Genomic DNA, 20,337 nt, shown 5'->3' with positions numbered 1-20,337 from the left:
GCGCTCCATGGCTTAGGACCCAGTTATTTACGAGACCACCTTTTGCCTCCGATAACCTCCCACCGGCCAACACGCTCCCACAGAGAGGGTCTCCTCAGGGTGCCGTCTGTCAGGCAATGTCGGCTGGCGACCCCCCGGGGAAGAGCCTTCTCTGTGGGGGCACCCGCCCTCTGGAATGAGCTACCCCCAGGGATACGACTAATCCCGGACCTCCGGACCTTCCGCCAGGCCCTGAAGACTTTTTTATTTCAGCAAGCTGGGCTGGGTTAAAATTTTTAATTGGGTGAATTTTATGGGTAACGGGGTTTTAAATTGGAGAAGCCTAAGATAATTTAATTTTGTTTTAATATATTTTAATATTTGTATTGTGTGTTTTTAATTCTGGCTGTTCACCGCCCCGAGTCCTTCGGGAGAGGGGGCGGTATAAAAATTTAATAAATAAATAAATAAATAAATAAATAAATAAATAAATAAATAAATAAATAACCGACCTCACTTTCCTTGTATAATATAGTTTTCTCCATAACAACCTTTCCTCTTTTGGTTTGGGTTATGATTTTCTCTTCTCTAGCCAAGTATATAATTTTTCCCAGGATAAACATGTTTGTGTTTGGTCTCTATCTTTTAATTTCTTGGTCAATTTATCTGCTTCCACACAGATGATGCAGATGATATTTAAAATGAACAAAAGACACAATTAGGTATAGAAAATTATCAACCCACTGTGACAACTCCACAAACACTGGACAATGCAAATAACTGTAACTATGGAATATAAATCTGACACCAGCTTTTATTATGATGATTTGAATATAACACTCCCAGTCAGTGGTGGGTTGCCTCCAGTTTGGACCAGTTCACAAGAACTGGTAGTAAAACCAGTGGGAGGCTCCACCCACCACCCTGGATGTCATCATCAACGATCTGTGCGATCCCGTTGTGAACCGGTTGTGAAGGTAAGTAGAACCCACCCCTGCTCCCAGTGTAATTGAAACAAGAGTGTCAAGCAAATTCAGAATTTTTAAGAGGTCAAGTTTGGGGTTTTTTCTTCATGGATACTAACAAGGTTGAGAATTTTTGGAGAAAAAAAAGATATGATAGACATCTCAGAGAAGAAGACTTCTATGAGGAAGTGTTCCAAGTTAATCTACAACTTTTAACCGAACAACTTTGGGACTCTTTTTTCATAGATATTAATAAGGCTGAGAAGTTCTTGAAGAAAAGAGATTTGCTAGACACTCCTTAGGAGAAAAAAAAAAGACTTTATTTTATGAAGATAAACTGGAGGGAATGACTTAAATTTAATGACTTAATTAGTTAGGATGGATTTTTATAGGTTTGATATATGTATTGAAAAAAAGCTCTAAAGTAGTTTTGTATTTATAAAATGAGTTTGTAAATGCATGTTTTCTGTCCTTCTATGTAATGTTGAATAATTCCCAAATTTTGTAAAATATTATTGATCAAATTTGAAAATAAGAGAAGAAAAAGAGTTTACTCCATGAGGTTAAACTTGAGGGAGATTTAAATCTAATGAGCTAATTGGAATTAATTGGTGTGATATAGATAGATAGATAGATAGATAGATAGATAGATAGATAGATAGATAGATAATTGAATAAAAGCTTTAATGTAATTTTGGGTTTAAAATGAAGGCTTTTCCCCCCCTTTACATATAATATTTGAGTAATTTTAAAGTTTAAAATATTAAAATTAGAAAAAGTGTTTTCTCCCTTTAGGGTTAAAAAAAATTAATATAAATTATAACAGTTTGTAAAGATTAATGAGGAAACAGAAGCATATACTATTTCCCACAGCAAAGAGAAGCAGAGAGGGTCAAATTGACTCTTTTATCCAAAGAAGAGGATATATTTAATTTTGTTTCTATTTGGAAATTGCTTCCGGATTTTGTGCTTGCAATAAAAAAAAAAATGAAACTTTGATTTTGTTTTTGCTGATTAGAAAGTCTTGTGGCTATAGGAATGGCTAGCATATTCTGTTATGTAAAAGTAAAAAGTTGAGGTTATAATGTTATTATTTTCTACTGTGCTAAAGAAAGTTGGAAGTTGGTGCTTTTTTCTTTCCTTTCTCTCTTTACACCATATTTTCTCTTTTTTTCTATTACTTTTAAAAAATTCTTTGTATTTTATATTTTGATAAACTAATAGAAATGTATTATATGAAAAAAGAAGTTTCTTCTGATGTTTAACCCAAATTTGTCTCTCATAGAATTCCATCTATTGTTTCCAGTTCTGTCACAAACAAACTGGCAACATCTTTCGACAGCCATGCTTTTAGGTACGGTACTTGTCAATCACAATCCTGTTTTCCCCTAATCCTATTACCAGAAATCAACTTCAGTTTTCAACTGGTCTATCATGTTCATTATTCTATAGACCTACTAGTAATTATTGATGTCCTTAAATATGATCCCAACAACTATTCAGTACTCTACATGTAGGCTGATTAGAGGGGAACTCTTACTTGCTATAGTAATGTGCAATCTATTTTTGGTTCCTACGTATGTTGGGCGATCACGAAGCTTTTATGAAATTCAACTCTGAATTTTATGAAACTCGGACTGGAGCTTTCACCTGACAAACAAGTTACTGGATTTTCAGAGGAGGCCAAGCCAAGATTTATTTATTCTGTAAACTACTTTATAATTTTACACAGATTAGACAGAGCAAGAATTATTCAGTCCCAACCTTTGGTGATGGTAGTCACAGCAGAATACGTAGGTCCAAAAGTAGTTTCCATTCTTGTCTGCAACAGACAAAGAGAGAACGTGTTACTTTCCATCTTACATGGGTTGAAAACAAGAATGGCAAGGATGAGAGTTGAGGAAACTCCAGGATGCCAGGTGAGATGGCCATCACACTGCACTGTCTTACCCCGTTTGTGTTTTCTGGGAGTGTTACTGTTGGAGTGTTACTGCTGGAGAAACGATTGTAGCGGGTATTCTTGTTGGCACTCATAATCTAGTCCCACAATGGAACATCATAAAAGCTGCTTCTGGTAACAAACAAAAAAGAAGTTTCATTCATAAACACCCAAAACAACATCTGCAAATCCCGCCCCCGCTCCCCCCCACCAGTCCAACACCATTTTTATAATATCCCAAAGAGATGAAAGCAGTTTTTGAAGGAAAGAAGAGACGTTCCTCAATTCCTAAAATGTATCTACAGCTTAGAACCAAACGAAGGAAAACTGCAATGGTAAAAAAAAAAAAAAATCCAGTAAGTCTGAAATTATGGCTTGTTTCAAGAAAACATGATATTAAAAATTCACTGGATCTCGTCGTGTTGTGTTCAGGGTGTCATGAGAATAATGCTTCATAAAACATTTTTTGCAGTGGCCAGAAATCATGTCATAGAAAGAAATAATTATATGCATTCGTTTAAGAAACAAGAACAAGGAGTAACATTTTAGATGTCTGCATTCTTTTGAGATACAGGTAGTCCTCGAATTACAATCGTTTGTTTAGTGACCGTTTGAAGTTACAATGGCACTGGAAAAAGTGACTTACATTTTTCACTTTGCACCATCCCCAGAATCACATAATCAAAATTCAGACCCTTGGCAACTGACTCAAATTTACGACGGTTGTAGTATCCTGGGGTCATATGATCCCTTTTTGCAACTTTCTGACAAGCAAAGTCCATGCGGAACTTAACTGCGATGATTCACTTAACGACTGTGGAAAGACAGGTCGTAAAAAATGAGATCAAACTCACTTAACAAATGTCTCACTTAACAACTAAAATTTTGGGCTCAACTGTGGTCGTAATTCAAGGACTTCCTGTATATCCTTATAACATGGAAACGGATGGCTGTGTTAACAGAAATAGATTTTCTACATCCTTCAACAATGGAAGTATAAATTTATGGCTCTTGTTCTTTACTGAAGACCTGATGTTAATTGCTTATAGGCACGCATCGTACATAGATTATAATGAAAATGGTCATATTTTACTGATAGTCTTATATGTTATATACAAAGAGTCCTTATAATATTTTTCTTATTCCTCCCCCCCCCCTTTGTTGAGGGCTAAAACCAAAACCAACAATGAAACAGAGGAAAGAGGGAAAGAATCAGCTTTTCAAGTGAACTAGAACAGGGGTCTCCAACCTTGGCAACTTTAAGCCTGGCGGACTTCAACTCCCAGAATTCCCCAACCAGCTGGCTGGGGAATTCTGGGAGTTGATGTCCGCCAGGCTTAAAGTTGCCAAGGTTGGAGACCCCTGAATTAGAACAGGGCTACACTTCCTGGCATATATTTTAACAGCATGTTAAATACAGAACGTTATCAATATGTGATATCCCAACTATATTAGTTTAATACTGCCCTTCCAGTGACAAATCCCACATCAGTGGCACCACAATTGAGAAAGCCTCAGTCGTGAAGACCAAATTGGTCTTTTATTTTATTTTTTATTTTTCACCACTTGTTTAATCCTTGACATGCTTTCTTCTCAATGCTTGGAAAGCTTTCCTCTCCAACTCAAGCTTTCTGGAGTTATCAAAGCCAAGATAGGGGAGGGTGAAAACATTTTGAAGAAAGGAAAAGCGTGACAAGATAAGGTAATGCTGAGACTTTCATTGCTTGGGAAAAATCAAGACGATTTCCATCTATTGTCTGGATAAAGTAAAACGGAAGGCAGAAACCTGGCTGTCTTGCACACAGGTGGATACACAACCTGATGACAAAACCATGCTCTCCATGCACTCTTTTTAGTCTGTAGAAGACACTATGTTATCAGCCCTGCCTGGGAGCTATAAAGGAGGACAGCCATTCCCTGGAAGAGGTGGGGCAATTTTTAAATATATTTTAGTGGGTTTAAAGGAGTTACCGTATTTTTTGGAGTATAAGATGCACCTTGGTTTTTGGGGAGGAAAATAAGAAAAAAGCTGTTTGGCAGGTGGATCGGCCTCCCGGAATACCACCAATCAGCTGTTCCCAGAGGGGAATTTTAGCAACAGGTTCCTTGGTTGTGAGCTCTGTGCCTTGCTTTTTTTTTTCCCGCCTCTGAAACGTCTGAAACTCTGTTTTAGAAAAAAGTTTTTTTCCTGCCTTTGAAAGCCTCCAAAAGAGAGCTTCAGAAAAAAAGCCTCTGAAGCTCTGTTTGGAGGCTTTTTGTTTCTGATGCTTTTTTCAGCCTCTGAAACCTCCATTTGAGAAGCTGGGCAGGGCTACATTTGGAGTATAAGAGGCACCCAGATTTTCACCCTTTTTTTGGGGGGGGAGGTGCATCTTATACTCCAAAAAATACGGTATTTTAAGCAACTACTAAAACTCCCATTAAATCGCAAAATGCTTCATGGCATCAGAGGCTATAAACCCCCTTGTTTGAGAAGGCATTCAGGACACACAATCAGACAGCAAGAAAGAGAGAGGCTGATGTGAGCAGAATCCCAAGCAAAGCTAGCCCTTCAAATATTTCCCGCTTGCAGAGGTGGTCAGAATGCATGCCTGAGCACTTTTCAACATCAAAAACTATAGCTAAACTTCATGCAATAGAAAAGAGCATTCCTTCCAATCTTCCCCAATTTTCTACTTTACTAGGGTCATGCATGGGGTTTGGTTGGGGTGGTAGCCTGCATCTCGAAGGATCCCTCTGTTTAAGTACTGAAGTTTGCAGATAATACAAGGGTCATTGGTCTCATTCAAGATGGTGATGCAGGTGGGAAATTGAACAACTGGTCCTATGGTGGAGCTGGAACAATCTGGAGCTGAACACACTTAAAACTGTAGAGATGGTAGTAGATTTTAGGAGGAGCCCTCCTATTTTGTCACCTCTTACAATATTAGACAACACAAGGATCAACAGCAGAGACCTTCAGGTTTCTATGATCTCCCAGGACTTGAAATGGACACCTAACATTAGAACCGTCATTAAAAAGGCACAACAAAAAATGTTCTTCCTACTTCAACTCAGAAAGTTCAGACTGCCCCAGGAGCTGTTGATAACAGTTCTACAGAGGAATGATTAAGTCTGTTATTTGTTTTTCTATAACTCTGATTTGGTACAGCAACTAAACAGGACAGGCACAGACTTCAACGGATAGTTAGCTCTGCAGAAAAAACCATCACAACCAGGTTGCCTTCCATTGAAGACCTGTATATTGCATGAGCCAGAAAGAGGGCTGAGAAAATATCTACAGACCCCTCATCATCCTGGACATAAACTGTTTCAACTCCTACCCTTGGAACGCCACTATTGGGCAATGCATGTCAAAACAACTAGACACAAAGATAATTTTCCCCCCACAGCAGTCTTATGCCATGGGATGTCAAACTATGTAGTAGTTACTATTATCCTTCTCACCTTTCCTATTACCTGCTCCCATTGGTATCTTAGGATCTTAGTATCTTGTTGGTTATATCTTATGCTTTAGGATTTATCACTTTGTTGTTTGTATGTACACTGCGAGTTTATGCACTGGAGTCCAATTACTGTATTTTTCGGAGTATAAGACGCACTGTAGTATAAGACACACCTTAGTTTTTGGGGAGGAAAAAAAGAAAAAAGCTGGTTGGCGGGTGGATCGGCCTCCTGGAATACCCCCAATCAGCTGTTCCCAGAAGTAAATTTTAGCAACAGGTTCCTTGGTTGTGAGTTCTGTGCCTTGCTTTTTTTTCTGCCTCTGAAAACCTCCAAAACAGGTTCAGGAAAAAAGCCTCTGAAGCTCTGTTTGGGGGCGTCTTTTCTGAAGCTCTGTTTGGGGGCTTCTTTTCTGAAGCTTCATTTCTGATGCTTTTTTCAGCCTCTGAAACCTCCGTTTAAGAAGTGAGTGAGGCTACATTCGGAGTATTTCACCCTCTTTTTTGGGGGGAAAAGGTGCATCTTATACTCCAAAAAATATGGTACCTTGTGTGTCCAATCACACTCGGCCAATAAATAATAATGGATTCTACACTGGAAGAAGCATCAAGGCGAGACCTGAGCCTGGGCCAAACCAGCTGAGAAGTCGCTTCTGTTCTATCACAGTAATACAGGAAGAAGCTGCGCAAGGAAGTAACTTCACTATGTTTGGGGACAGCATCTGCCTACAGGAAGAAGTGAAACCATCTCTGTGGGAGGCGTTTATATAGAAGAACGAGGAAGTCACTCTGCTGACAAGAATGATAGGGACAGGCAGGAACAGGATAGATGAAAGAAGGAAGTAAGTAAGTAAGGGAGGGGTGGGAAAGTGGAAGGATAATGGCAGGGGAAGGACTTTTGTGCTCAGCTGCCAGGAAGAGGATTGAGGAAAACCACAAGATCCACTCCCTTCAGAATTCAAGCAGCACTCTGGAGGCGTAGTTAGGCAGGGAAATCCTACTGTAATCTGAAATTATGGCCTGCACAGAGATTACTCATGTGATTTCACCAAGATCACAAAGAACAGTAAATTAGTTTTTACCAAATCTGAGCGTGTAACCCTTTTATGCGTCCCCTATGCCTTATCTAGGACCTCAGTGGACAAGGAATAATAAAAGTGGACTGAAAATGTTCAATTTTGCTTCTTTTGCATGTTTCAGCGGCAAAAGTAAAATGAGTGTCTTAATCCTTGCACTAATTTTGCATGAGAAAAAATGAGCCCACTTGAGGCCTCAGGAGTAAATATCTTTATGACACATGATGCTAAAAACATCAACTTTTCACCTTCACGTCCATAACCCACACATACACACACACTCTCTCAAATAAAAGATTTTAACTGCTGAGAGGACCTTGAAATTTCCTGGGTTAAAAGAAATTGCATGGAAATTTAGATCCCTAAATACAAGCTTGTTTATTTTACAAAAAATATTTGTTCTCAGGACCAGAGAATTTAAATACCAGCAATAAAGATAAGACGCCCAAATCCTTAAAAATATTTCATTATGTTAAAAACCCAGGCTGAAAGGGCAACAGCACATAAATTATTCGCCAAAGCCCTTTCAGAATATTTTCTGCTCCACATCCAAGCCTTAAGAAACTTTTGAATTCCCCAGTGAGCTTTCTTCAAAGCCCAGGCCTCAAACTGCATAGCTTCTAAGGCCAAGTTACTTACACATTCCTTGAGAGTAGCACCCAAATGCCTGAATCGTTTGGCTGAAACCCTCCCCCCACAATGATTAATGGTGCAGGAACCTGGTTATCCTGTTGCAGTTTATTCCAAATGTATAACTTGTCAATGGCACAACCAATATCTTTGAAATTGGTGTATACATCTCATTGATGTAAAAGTTTAGCTCAGATGTCCATTTCTGTCTTAGGGACATGCCTGTACTGCCTAGATTTATATGTGCATGCACCCAAACCACAGATCATGGAAAGCTTAATGTGTCTTAAATTGGCACCTGAAAGCTAGGAGCAGCCCGCATTCAGATAACATACACTTGACACTTAAAAAAGACTTTAACATTATATGCTATCAAGTCATTTTCAACTTTTAATGACTACATAGACGAGCAGCATGGTGGCCTAGAGGTGAAGATACTCACCTCCTGCTCAGAAGGTTGACAGTTCGATCCTATGTAGAAGATAAAATATCTGCTGTGAACTCCACATAGGCGTCAGGAAGGGCATCTGGGTGGTAAATGCTCAGCCCCACTCAGTTGCCCCGACTCCACCCCAAAACAAAGGGATTAAAGGATCAGAATAGCAGTGTTGGAAGGGACCTTGGAGGTCTTTTAGTTCAACCCCCTGCTCAGGCAGGAAGTTTTATACCATTGCAGACAAATGGTCATTCAATCTCATCTTAAAAACTTCCAGTGTTGGAGCACCCACAACTTCTGAAGGCAAATTGTTCCACTGATTAATTGTTCTGTCAGGAAATTTCTCCTTAGTTCTAGGTTGCTTCTCTCCCTGATCAGTTTCCATCCACTGCTTCTTTGTCATGCCTTCACATGCATGACTTCCTCTTCTTTGTGGCAAACCCTGAGATATTGGAACACTGTTATCATGTCATCCCTAGTCCTTCTTTTCATTAAAAGAAAAAAAAAATGACTACATGGATGGATTTTCTCTAAGACAATCCATCATCCGTTCTTTCATATCTCCCAATGGTGGATTCATCACCTCTGTAATTGAGTCCATCCACCTTGCTGCTGGTCATCCTCTTTTTCCTTCTACCTTTCCCAACATTACAGCCTTTTCCAAAGAGCTGGGTCTTCACTTAATGTGTCTGAAGTAGGATAATTGACACCTGGTCATTGGTGCCCTGGGGAGAACTCTAGGTTGACTTGTTCAATGATCCATTTCTTTCAGGATACACTAAGCGGAAGAGAGCTATTCTGCTTACAACTCACAGGAGCACAGGACCAAGAAAACCTCTTGAACTTTGTACCTAAACTTACCTGGCGCGCTTGTGTGAAATCTTTGCTTCACCTTTGAGAAGGAAAGAACTTTGCTTAAGTTACTTCAACTGACCTTTAGAGTCATTCTAGCCTTTATTTATTCTGGAGGGAGTGGACCTTGTACAAAGACCTAAGGAATGAAAGGTAACGCTGTCCAATCTGGTACAGACCAGACTGCAATCTGAGAGCTTTCAGAGAAGCCTTATTGATGATCCTGCTTGTGTAAAAGGTTGGCCTTCTTCGGGATACATTCCAAATGGATCTGAGGCAGATCATTTTAGAGATTCAGAAAACAGCCGAAGTTCAGTCTCGAATGAAGGCAAATATACGTGTCCCAGGTCAAAGTTCAATCTGTTTACCTTGGCCTGACATTTCCCTGAACTTGAAGGGGTAAGAATGGCATTCTTGAGTGGCCCTTTATTGCTAACATACTTGGTTAAATAGAGAGGAGGATGAATGGGCTGCTTTCTAAAAGCTTCTAAGACAGGGGTGTCAAACTCAATTTCATTGAGAGCCGCATCAGAGTTGTGCTTGATGTTGGGGTCTGGGTATGTCATGTTGGGGGGCATCTGTGGGGGCCCAAGCACTCTGCCAGTGAGTTCCTGAGCTCTGTTTTCAGCTACAACGGCCTCCTGCAACCGTCTGCCAGTGAAAATGGAGCTTGGGAATGCTGCCCGTGGCCCTACCGAGCTCCGTTTTCGTTATTTCCAGGGAAGCCCCACCGGCCAGATCTAACGCCTCACGGGCCGAATCCGGCCCCCGGGCCTTGAGTATGACACCCCTGTTCTAAGCAATATTTTTTCAGTTACAGGTAGTCCTTGAATTACAACCGTTTGTTTAGTGACTGTTTGGAGTTACAACAGTACTGAAAAAATGTGACTTATGACCGTTTTTCATAGTTACGACCTTTGCAATATCCCCATGGTCATGTGATCCAAATTAAGATGCCCGGCAACTGGTTCATATTTATGACTGTTGCTGTGTGCCAAGGCCACATGATCCCCTTTTCCAACCTTCTGACAAGCCAAGTCAACAGGGAAAGCCAAATTCACTTAACAACCAGGCTATACTAGCCTATCCACTGCAGTGATTCAGTTAACAACTGCGGCGAGAAAAGGTTGTAAAATGGGGCAAAACACCCTTAGCAAATGCTTGTTAACAAGATAAATTTTGGGCTCCATCGTGGTCATAAGCTAAGGACTAGCTGTATTTATTTTTTAACATTTATATAACTGCCCATGTTCTAGCCAACTGATCATTGTGGATTTGATTTAAATCAAGTTGATTTAAATCACAATTTAAATCACTAGGAAAAAGGGTTGATTGAAATTAACTCGATTTAAATCATAATTTTTAATGAGCAACCATCATCTCAGTCCCGCAGCGGCTCCTCCTCTGACCCGCTGTTGACTCACCGACAGCCCCATTCACTTTAATGGGATGGCTGGTGATGCGGCAGTGGCACAATAAGGTGAGGGATGTGGCAGGCAGCAGGTGAGTGGATGCCCGCTAACAGGCACTGCCATGATGGATCTGAAATGACAGTTGCTCTTTAAATGTAAGGACTCATTCTTGCTGGTAGTTAGAATCTTTAATGTGATTATTTGCCAACAAAATGAAGGTTTCCTATTTAGCTTGCATAGCTTGGGATTCATTGAATGGGTTTATCAAAAAATGTAAATATTGCAGAATATACAGCCTCCTCCCATTTCATGCAGAATAAACTACAGTATAAATAAACTATTTTTTTCTACTTAAATAGAAAACTTATCTTTGGATAGATTTTTTTTTACTCCAAAAGCTTTTTATTAAAATGAATTTGATAAAAATTTTAAAAAATAATCCGATTTTAATTTTTGTAAAAAAATCCGATTTATTTTTTTTTAAAAATAATCATCGATTTTTATCCACCCTGCAACTGATTACAGAGGACCAAGAAAGCGCATCAGATCCTCCTCCATCCTTTCCAAGCCGGTCCTTGGCAGGCAGGCAGGCAGGCAGGCAAAGCAGCCCAGAGGTAGAACGGAGATCTTTTATTTATTTATTTATGGGGGGGGGGGGAAACACCCAAAGAACCTCCGACCTTTCTCCTTCCAGAGGTCCTGTGGGACTACAGAGCCCAGAAGTCACGGCCAAGCGAGACTCTCCATCCGGGAGGGCAGTCCGAGGGCGGCGCTGCTCCTCCCTCAGGACACTCCCCCCCGTGTGACAGGCCGGGGAGGTCTCCCATCATCCCCCCCCTCAATGGCTGCACTGTCGGGGCTGATGGGATCTGGAGTCACCCGCACCAGAGCCCGGGCCTCGTCCGCGCGGCCTGAGGAGGAGCTGCGTGCGCCCCGCCCTCCCTCACGCCTCACCTGTGGGCAGCCGGGGCGGCGGGGCCAGCCTGCGCGCGGCCGCCCACCGCATGGCGCCTCTCCGCCGGTTTCCCCGCCGCTGCCGCAAAGCGCACAGCCGCCCGTCTCGTCCGCTTTCCCTCACACCAGCCGGGCCGGAAGTGCCGCTTCCTTGAATCTCTCTCTTCCCCCCCCTCCCCTCCCCTCCTGAGTCGACGGGATTCGTAGTCCTGGAAAGCGTAGCGTTTACACAGAACCGGGTCCCGTTAGCTTGCGGCTCGCCTACAACTCCCATCAGGGACCGCGGGGCAGTCGACTCGCCCGCCCCCTTCCGGGCCCGACATCTCGCGTGATGAGAGTTCTTCTCCCCCAAGCCTTTAGGATTTCGAGCAGCGTTTCCCGCCCATTCCGGCTCCGGAAGTCGCTTGGCCTCATCCAATCCAATGACAACCCCCCCCCGCCACTCCTCTACAAGAGGTCGAAGAGGAGGTTCTAAAGCGGATGGCGAATGGACGCGGCCGATTTAAGAAAGAAGCGAACGTTCATTGGCTACGAAGAGAGGAGAGAAAAGGAGCAATGGGATTGGCTGTGTTGGCGCAGAAATGCTAGCCAATCGGAAAGCGGCGAGCTGTATAAATGGCGCGCGCGTGGGCGCTTCGTTCTTTCGTGCCTTTGCTCCGCTGTGGTGATGGTTCTTCTGGGTGGTTGTGCCTTCGGCTCGCCTTATGGCCGGAGGAACACCCGGCCGCGGCGCCTGCTTTTATCCCAAGGCCTTAGAACACCGCGGGGGCTTTTGGTGAGTTGGCGCCTCTTTGGGCCTCCTGCAGCTGCGTTTATAGCCCCCGGTTGTGAAGAGGGGGGGCACCTCCGCCCTAATGTAGGCCTGGACGATGAGAAAGGCAGCCTTACTTTCACGTCTTAAGTCTGTCATGGCTGCCTCTTTAATACCCGTTTTCATTTCAATAGGCCAGCCTCCCTTTTCAGGGCAGCGAAGGTGCAATTGCTAACACTCCTCCCTCCTATTTCCCTCCCCCTTCCCCCCAACGTCGACCCTCTCAATTCCTGGCAAATAGATGGGGAAGAAATGGCGGTAGTGACAGATTTTATTTTCCTGGTCTCCAAGATCACTGCAGATGGGGAAAAACTGCAGTCTAGAAATTAAAAGACGCTTGCTCCTGGGGAGGAAAGCTATGGCAAATCTAGACACCATACTAAAAAGCAGAGACATCACCCTGCCAACAAAAGTGCATACAGTCAAGGCTATGGTTTTCCCAGTTGCAATGTTCGGCTGTGAAAGTTGGACCATAAGGAAGGCTGAGAAGGCCAAAGAATGGAGGCCTTTGAACTCTGGTGCTGGAGAAGACTCCTGCGAGTCCCTTGGACTGCAAGGCGATCCAACTGGTCAGTCCTAAAGGAGATCAATCCTGACTGCTCTTTGGAAGGCCAAGTCCTGAAGATGAAACTCAAATCCTTTGGCCACCTAATGAGAAGGAAGGACTTCCTGGAGAAGAGCCTAATGCTGGGAACGATGGAGGGCAAAAGAAGAAGGGGATGGCAGAAAACGAGGTGGCTGGATGGCGTCACTGAAGCAATCGGCGTGAACTTAAATGGTCTCCAGGGGATGGTAGAGGACAGGAAGGCCTGGAGGAATGTTGTCCATGAGTCATGCTGGACAACAATATGACCCTGTGAGGTGGGTTGGAGTGAGAAGACAGAGACTGGCCCGAAATGCTATCCCCAGTGACATTGGTGCCTAAAGAGGGACTAGAACTCGCAGTCTCCTAGTTGGGTCGGCACCTGGAGGAGCCTGGGCTCTGCCTCTCTTTCTATCACCCTTCAGCAGCTGCTGAAATCGACCCTGTTTCCTGCACACTGTTTGCACATGCCCTGCTCTCCGCCCCCTTCCCTTACAGGCCTTTGTTTTTTGTTTCAGCTCTGGGGTCTGAAGCAGCTTTTTAGCCAGAAGATGGGGAAGGGGAGCCCGTCTGCAGCCCCACATCTGCTGGAGGCCAGAAGGTAACCTTGCAATGCTGTTTGGGGGAGGGAGGGAGGGGCCAGGAAATGGGAGCAGGGGAGGAGGAGAGAAAGATGGGGGCAACTTTGGGTGTGACCACCTGGGAGGGGAGAATAATAGGCCTTACAGGAGAGAGAAAGAAAGACTAGCTAGTTGAAATGATAAATTTAGCTCTGCTGTTTTGTGAAATAAAAGCTTTCTTGCTGTGTATTAAGGGCAAGGTATTAATGCTGGAAGGTATCTTTGAGGTCTTCTAGTTTGATCCCCTACTTAAGTTCAATTGATGGAGTACCCACAACATCTGAAGAGCAGCTGTTCCACTTGTTAATTGTCCTCACTGTTAAGTTTCTGTTTAATTCCAGGTTGCTTCTCTCTTTGATTAGTTTTCATCCATTGTTTCTTGTCCTGCCTTCTGGAGTTTTGGAAACAAGTTGACCCCTCTTCTTTGGGATAAGGTTTATTTGGGATAGGTATTTAGGAGAACTTCAAATACTGGAATACTGCTATTGTGTGCCCCCCCTCCCCCCTCCCCATTTTTCTCTAGACTAGCCATACTCGGTTCCTGCAATCATTCTTCATATGTTTTTGTCTCCAGGCCTTTAATCATCTCAATTCCTCTTTGCACTTTTTTCAAAGTCTCAACATCTTTTTTGCAATGTGACCAAAACTGGATGCAGTATTCCAGTCTTACTAAAGCTTTATAAAGCGGTACTAATACTTCACATGATTTTGATTCTATGCATCTGTTTATACAGCCAAGGATTATATTTGCTTTTTGGGCTGCTGCCACACACTGTTGGCTCATGATTAAGTGATCGTCCTTTAGGACTCCAAGGTCCCTCTCACAGTTACTGTTTTTTAGCCAGGTTTCGCCTAACCTGTACTTGTACTTTTGGTTTTTCCTGCCCAGGTGCAAAACCTTGCTTTTCTTAACAATTTCATTTTTGTTGGACAGAGCCCATTGTTCCAATCTGTCAAGACCTTTTTGGATCCTGAGCTTGTCTTCTGGGCTATTGGTTATTTCTGCCAGCTTAGTGTCATCTGCAAATTTGATGAGTTCCCCTTCTATTCCCTCATCTAAGTCATTTACTTATTGAAGAGTATTGGGCCTAAGGCGGAACCTTGCAGTAACCTTACTTCCCTCCATGTAGATATAGTACCATTAAGGATTACTTGTTAGTATGGTTTGCCAGCCATCTCTTGGTGATGCTGTCTATCTCACACGTTTCTAGCTTACCAAGAAATAGGTTGTGGTCTACTTTATGGAATGCCTTGCTGGAGTCTGAAGTTTATTATGTTCATAGCATTTCTCTGCAGATATTCACAGATCTCTGTTTTAATTTTTTCCAGTATTTTCCTATGCACTTGACATGACACTCGCTGTGAGACCCACAGTCTTGGGTCTTCCCGAATGCTGATTTGAGAAGTATTTTCCTTGCCTGGTGCCAAGGTTCAAGATGCCCTTGTAGATCTCTATAAACAGGAGCATTATGACCCTGGTCACTTGCTTTGTTAGCAGTGCAAACCTCTCCCAGGGCATGATCGATATTCTGGAAGAAATCTCACTTTCAACAACTGGACTGCAAGCAAGTAATACGTACATCATAAAGGCTGAAAAATGAAAGCATTTGAACTGCTTTTGAAAATCATCAATTTGTTGGACTTCCTAGGGAAAGTTTTTTAGAAAGCATCATAACAAATTGGACTGTGAACATTTAAAAACAGGTAGCCAATTTGAATTTCACCACTGGGCTGAGGGTGCTAGTAGCTTTCTGCCAATTGGATGGGGAGAGTAGCTGAGGGGACCCCCAGCTCATTTTATAACTGAGGGTAGTGGAGATGAGAATGGGAAAGCATAGAGCCTTTGAGTTTCATAGTGGCACTGGGGATGGAGAGGTCTCTCCTGCTTGGACTATCTTGGCTCCAGAAATGGAACCCTTATATAAATTGGCAGAGAGGTGGAGCTTTTAAAGATTCTGCTTTCCTTTTTCTGCACAAACTAGATTACCTTTTTTCAGGTATGTTTCCAGCTGGGTAACTTCAGATCAAAATGGGAAAGGCGGGTCTTACAAATTGTAAGATCAAGTATTTTGCTAACCTAAATACCAGCCAATGATGATGAACTCTTTAATTTTCTGACACCTCGTATGAAAACTGCTTGCAGTTGGTGATTTTAAGCATGATCTGAGGCTTGGCATTCATATAATAGGGTATTGGGTCTGAATTGAGATAGGAAAAAAACGTTATTTTAGAATAGTTCTAAAACACGGGCCTCCCAATTGGGCAGGTCTTCAATTTTATACAATGTCTAAATTGTCTGGCCCGACTCCTAGAATATTGATAGAGTTTTGTGGTTGCTGGTTTAGAAAATCAATGACATTTGTGTTTTTTCTTTTTAGAAGCAGATGGAAATAGAAGAGGACAGGTATTGCAGCACAGATAATAAAAGTCACTTTTAAGACATTAAAATTCTTGAATACCAGGACAGTGTTAACAATCGATGTTGGGCAGGGAGGTTATGAAGAGCCAAATAATGGTTAAAAGCTATTCAATTAATCCCGTGTATTGTTTTTTTGCAGGTGGTCTTATGTCCTTCGACTGAACTACCTTTCTCAACAAATGGAGCCAAGGATCGTTTCTATGTAAAGGTTTAAGTGGTGGCAGATCTGACAGGGATGAAGTGTCCCTCGACTGAACTTGAAGTTAACAAAAGCTGCTTTGTCTCGAAGTTCTCAGTCATGGAAATGGTGACAAAGGAGAAGTGCAAATTCTCTTAATACTTTTCTCAACAAATGGAGCCAAGGATTGTTTCTATTTAGGGGTTTAAGTGGCAGTGGGTCTAACACCATGGTAGGCAGGCCTGGGCCTCCTGTGCTATAGATCTCCAAAGGCCTCCCCCACACTCTGCTTAATGACCCAGATGTTCATTTAACATTGGGAAGAGCAGAGATGGAGGGTGTTAAGTGATGCTGCTCACCTGCTGTGGCAAGCAACCTCAGCATGCAAGGCTCCCTTGTATCTGGAGAACTACCTGCATCAATTGAGCACTGCAGGCAGAATCCCTGCCCTTTCCACTAAACAGCTCAAATGCTGCAGGCAGGACAGAAGAGAGATGGGTGAGACTTGCTTCTCTGCAACAGTTACAAAAATCCAGAAACGCCTCCTGGTGACAACTGAGTTGCTTGGGACAAAGATTCCAAACAGTAGATTGAAACTAGATAGCCTCCCACCGGCCAGTGAGCTGCACTGGCTCCCGGTGGTCTTCCAGGTGCGATTTCAAGGTGTTGGTTACTATCTTCAGAGTGCTCCATGGCTTAGGACCTGGGTATGTACGAGATCGCCTTCTGCCACCGATAGCCTCCCACCGGCCAGTGTGCTCCCACAGAGAGGGACTCCTCAGGGTACCGTCGGTCAAACAATGTCGACTGGCGACATCCAGGGGGAGAGCCTTCTCTGGGGGGGCACTCGTCCTCTGGAATGAATTGCCCCGGAGATACGGATGATCCCTGACTTGTGCACCTTTCGTCGTGCCCTCAAGATGTTATTGTTCCAACAAGCTGGGTTGGCCTAAACATTAATTTTAATGGGTTGTTTTTTGTTATAATGACGTCGGGGCCAAATTATTTAATGTGTTCTTAAATTGTTTTTAAATTTTATATGGATACATGTTTTGTCTTTGGCTGTGCACCGCCCTGAGTCCTTCGGGATAAGGGCGGTATAAAAATTAGATAAATTAAATAAATAAATAAACGGGGAATCCAACATTGGAAATAAATGGTACTTAGTCTGGCAGTGATGATTTTTTAAAATAGTTATAATGCATCAAAACCTTGCAGTGTTTCGGTGAATGCTGAATAATTTTGGGCAGTTTAAAAAGACTATTTTTGAAGGCTTAATTTTCAGTCATTTCATTTTTGCTGCCTTTGGTATGAACAGTGTTGGGTTACTACCAGTTTGCCCCAGATTGGGTGAACCGGTGGCAGCGGGAGGCTCCGCCCAGATGCTTCTGCACATGCACAAAAATATGCATGCGCGTGCATGCCCACAAGCTAACCCACAAGCTAAAAATAGTTAATTGGGATTTTTTTAGTTGTTTTTTTAGACCTAGCCATTTAAAGTTTAGGAAGTTTTAAATTTAGCTGCTTTTATATAAAAATAAAAATAAAATATTTGTGCAGCTTTCTGAGATTTAGTGTGTTTCTGTAATGTTTCTAACTACACAAACACAAAATCTCACAAAGCTGTATGTGGAATTTTGTGTGTGTAAAGTGTGAAAGTTGGTTTTTTTGGGCTTTTTGTGGCTGTGAGGTTCCTGCTTGTTGCAGGGGCCATTTTGGGTCTAGCACAGCTGCTTTTACATTGTGGGTGAGCCTGTTGTGTTGTGTTGTGTTTTGTAGGTTAAAAAAGGGCAAAGAAGTGACATTGACTTGGCCACGCCCACCTGGCCAACAAGCCATGCCCTCCCAGTCACCTTACCACCAAGCCACGCCCACTAATTAAGCCACGCCCACAGAACCAGTAGCAACAAATTTTAGATTTCACCCCTGGAAAAAATACTTGGTATTCTAAGCAGAGCCATTACTCCTAAGCGATGCTCTGTCTAGCCAGTTAGGAAAAGACTTTCCATCTTTCGATTGGCTAGCCCAAAGTGGTTTTTCCTTCCCAACAGAGCACGCTATGGTTCTTCCCACCCACCTTCTGTTTCCAGTCTGATGTCCCTGTGGACAGCTCTTTCAGCCAAACTAAGTGTAAAATTAACCTTTATGCTAAAATTCCTAGTAGGAAGGGAGCCTTTGGGATCTTAAATCAGGCAGAATGAAAAATGAACGGATGCGGCAGTACCGGCAAAGAAGAAAACACAGATCTTTTTAGGAAGGAGGCCTGCTTTTAGACCTTAAAGCAAGCATCGTTAAAAAATCGTTTATTATGAGAAACCCCAAAAAGCGTATAAACAAGAGCCAACAGTTACCTTGGTACATAAATAACACTTTCAAGACGCCCCTCCAGCTACATGGCACCAAAGCCAGGTAGGAAACGGGCTGGCCTGCCGGATGGGGATTGCCAAAGCCAAGCCACAAATGCAGGGCCTTCGAAGTTAAGGCAAGACTGGCCCAACTCCTGCAGTTCTGCATTGCACGCAGTTTCCTCCTGGCTTGTGAACGTAACAAGCCACTTAGAACTGCAGACATGCGACATGCAAGCTGCCTTTGATAAGATTTTTTCCTTGGAGAATGGTGACAATAATCCAATTTAGGGCTTGTGTAAAGGACTCTTTAACTTAAAACACATCTGCTGGGTACAAGGAAAACGACATTTAACAAGGAAAGCCCAATGGCAATTTTAGCACACAAAGTATCACAAAGCACCTAATCCACATTGCCCAATGCCCTGAAATAAACTGGCTGATAAGATATGCTTGTCCCCTCCTGCTAAAGTTGAGCTGCTGGATTGCACAATCGAGCCAGAAGCTTCCTTGAAAGAGCTCTACACCAGTTGATGCTCCCCCAGGTCTGTTGGACTGGCTGCGCTAGTGTCAACTTGCAAAGCTTTCAAGTTGCCCTGAGCAGGAGGGAGGGAGGGAGAACTGAAGTGAATTCCATACATTCTCCTGACCGCAATCAGAAGGAGGGCGTTAGGTTTCACAGCCAGCCAAAGTGGTTAATTGGAGAATGTGATTTATGACATGGCCAGAGAGGAGGGGAGAGACAGGGTCATAGGGGAACGTAAATCTACGTGGGATCAGTCCTAACTGCATCCCAGTATTGCCGGAATGGTGCTCCTAATAAATGACTATATTTCCTTTGAAGTTTGGATCATGGCTCATGAATTAATTAGGGTATCTTTCGGAAACTTGACAGCTAGTGGGATTGTAGGAGTTGACAGTCCTATGCATCTGGAGGGCCATAAGTTGGCGAAGCTCAAAGGTTGAGAAGACTGCTAGCAAGTCACAGGGCCAAGTAAAAATGCTGAAGGAAAGACGATTGCATGGAGGAGTAGAGCCTATTCCACAGCTGGACAGGATCACCTCAGTCGGGGTGGGGAGAGAATGGCCATCAGAATCCCGGGGGGGGGGGGTTCTACATGCTTCCTGCCTTCCGCTGGAAGACTTAGCAATAGCACTTCGTCTTCTATTACCATTTCATAGTTCTTTGCAGCACTCTTCAAGTGGTTTTACAGAGTCAGCTTATTTCCCCCAACAATCTGGGTCCTCATCTTGCCAAACTCGGAAGGACGGAAGGCTGAGCCAACTTTGAGCTGGTCAGGATGGAACTCCTGGCGGTGGACAGTCAGCCTTGCAATACTGCATTCTAACCACTGAACCACCACAATGAGAGAAGGAGATAGATGATGGAGCGATACCAATAGCATTTAAGACTTATATATCACTCCATAGTGCTTTACAGCCCTCTCTGAAACAGTTTACAGAGTCAATATATTGCCCCTAACAATCTGAGTCCTCATTTTACTGACTTTGGAAGGATGGAAGTCAACCTTGAGTTGATCAGGATCGAACTGGTGGTGGGCAGAGTCAGCCTGCAATGCTCCATTCTAACCACTGCACCACCACAGCTCCTACCTGCTACGTCTCTGTCCCATCAGCCTGACCCAAGAATTACTTGCCAGCCTTGATCTGGAGAGACATTTTCCCCACTTGTCA

General features: G+C 43.0%; 1 protein-coding gene, 1 long non-coding RNA gene and 1 other non-coding gene across 7 annotated transcripts in view; 2 read left to right on the top strand and 1 right to left on the bottom strand.

The window, feature by feature from the left end:
• The window catches only part of TRAF7 (TNF receptor associated factor 7), a 59,708-nt gene extending 47,870 nt beyond the window's left edge, over positions 1–11,838 (bottom strand). Inside the window, exons 1-3 of one of the 4 annotated variants that reach the window (XM_070955024.1) lie at positions 11,687–11,838; positions 2,895–3,015; positions 2,709–2,766 (exon numbers count right to left, since the gene is read on the bottom strand). In XM_070955024.1, the coding sequence (XP_070811125.1) occupies positions 2,709–2,766; positions 2,895–2,978 (142 nt within the window). In that variant the 5' untranslated portion in view covers positions 2,979–3,015; positions 11,687–11,838. Of the gene's footprint in view, positions 1–2,708; positions 2,767–2,894; positions 3,016–8,474; positions 8,535–9,402; positions 9,444–11,686 lie in introns of those variants that run through there. The other 3 variants (XM_070955025.1, XM_070955027.1, XM_070955026.1) reach the window with 3 other exon arrangements.
• A 508-nt stretch (positions 11,839–12,346) lies between these two features.
• Positions 12,347–17,728, top strand: LOC139325199 (uncharacterized). Of its 2 annotated transcripts, XR_011601081.1 has the most exons (5): positions 12,347–12,461; positions 13,599–13,681; positions 15,030–15,404; positions 16,079–16,104; positions 16,259–17,728. It is a non-coding gene; the product is annotated as an uncharacterized lncRNA (long non-coding RNA). The 2 variants fall into 2 exon arrangements; XR_011601080.1 differs by lacking the exon at positions 16,259–17,728 and having other exon boundaries at positions 16,079–16,119.
• Positions 15,787–15,872, top strand: LOC139325538 (small nucleolar RNA SNORD60). Its single transcript, XR_011601097.1, has one exon. It is a non-coding gene; the product is annotated as a small nucleolar RNA SNORD60 (small nucleolar RNA).
• Positions 17,729–20,337: the final 2,609 nt, after the last annotated feature.

This window comes from Pituophis catenifer, unplaced genomic scaffold (genome assembly GCF_029215685.1).
Source record: "Pituophis catenifer annectens isolate HBS135680 unplaced genomic scaffold, rPitCat1.0.hap2 SCAF_16, whole genome shotgun sequence".
Classification (NCBI taxonomy): Eukaryota; Metazoa; Chordata; class Lepidosauria; order Squamata; family Colubridae; genus Pituophis; species Pituophis catenifer.
Note: the sequence above shows the minus strand (reverse complement) of the source record. Positions and strands in the feature narration are given on the sequence as shown.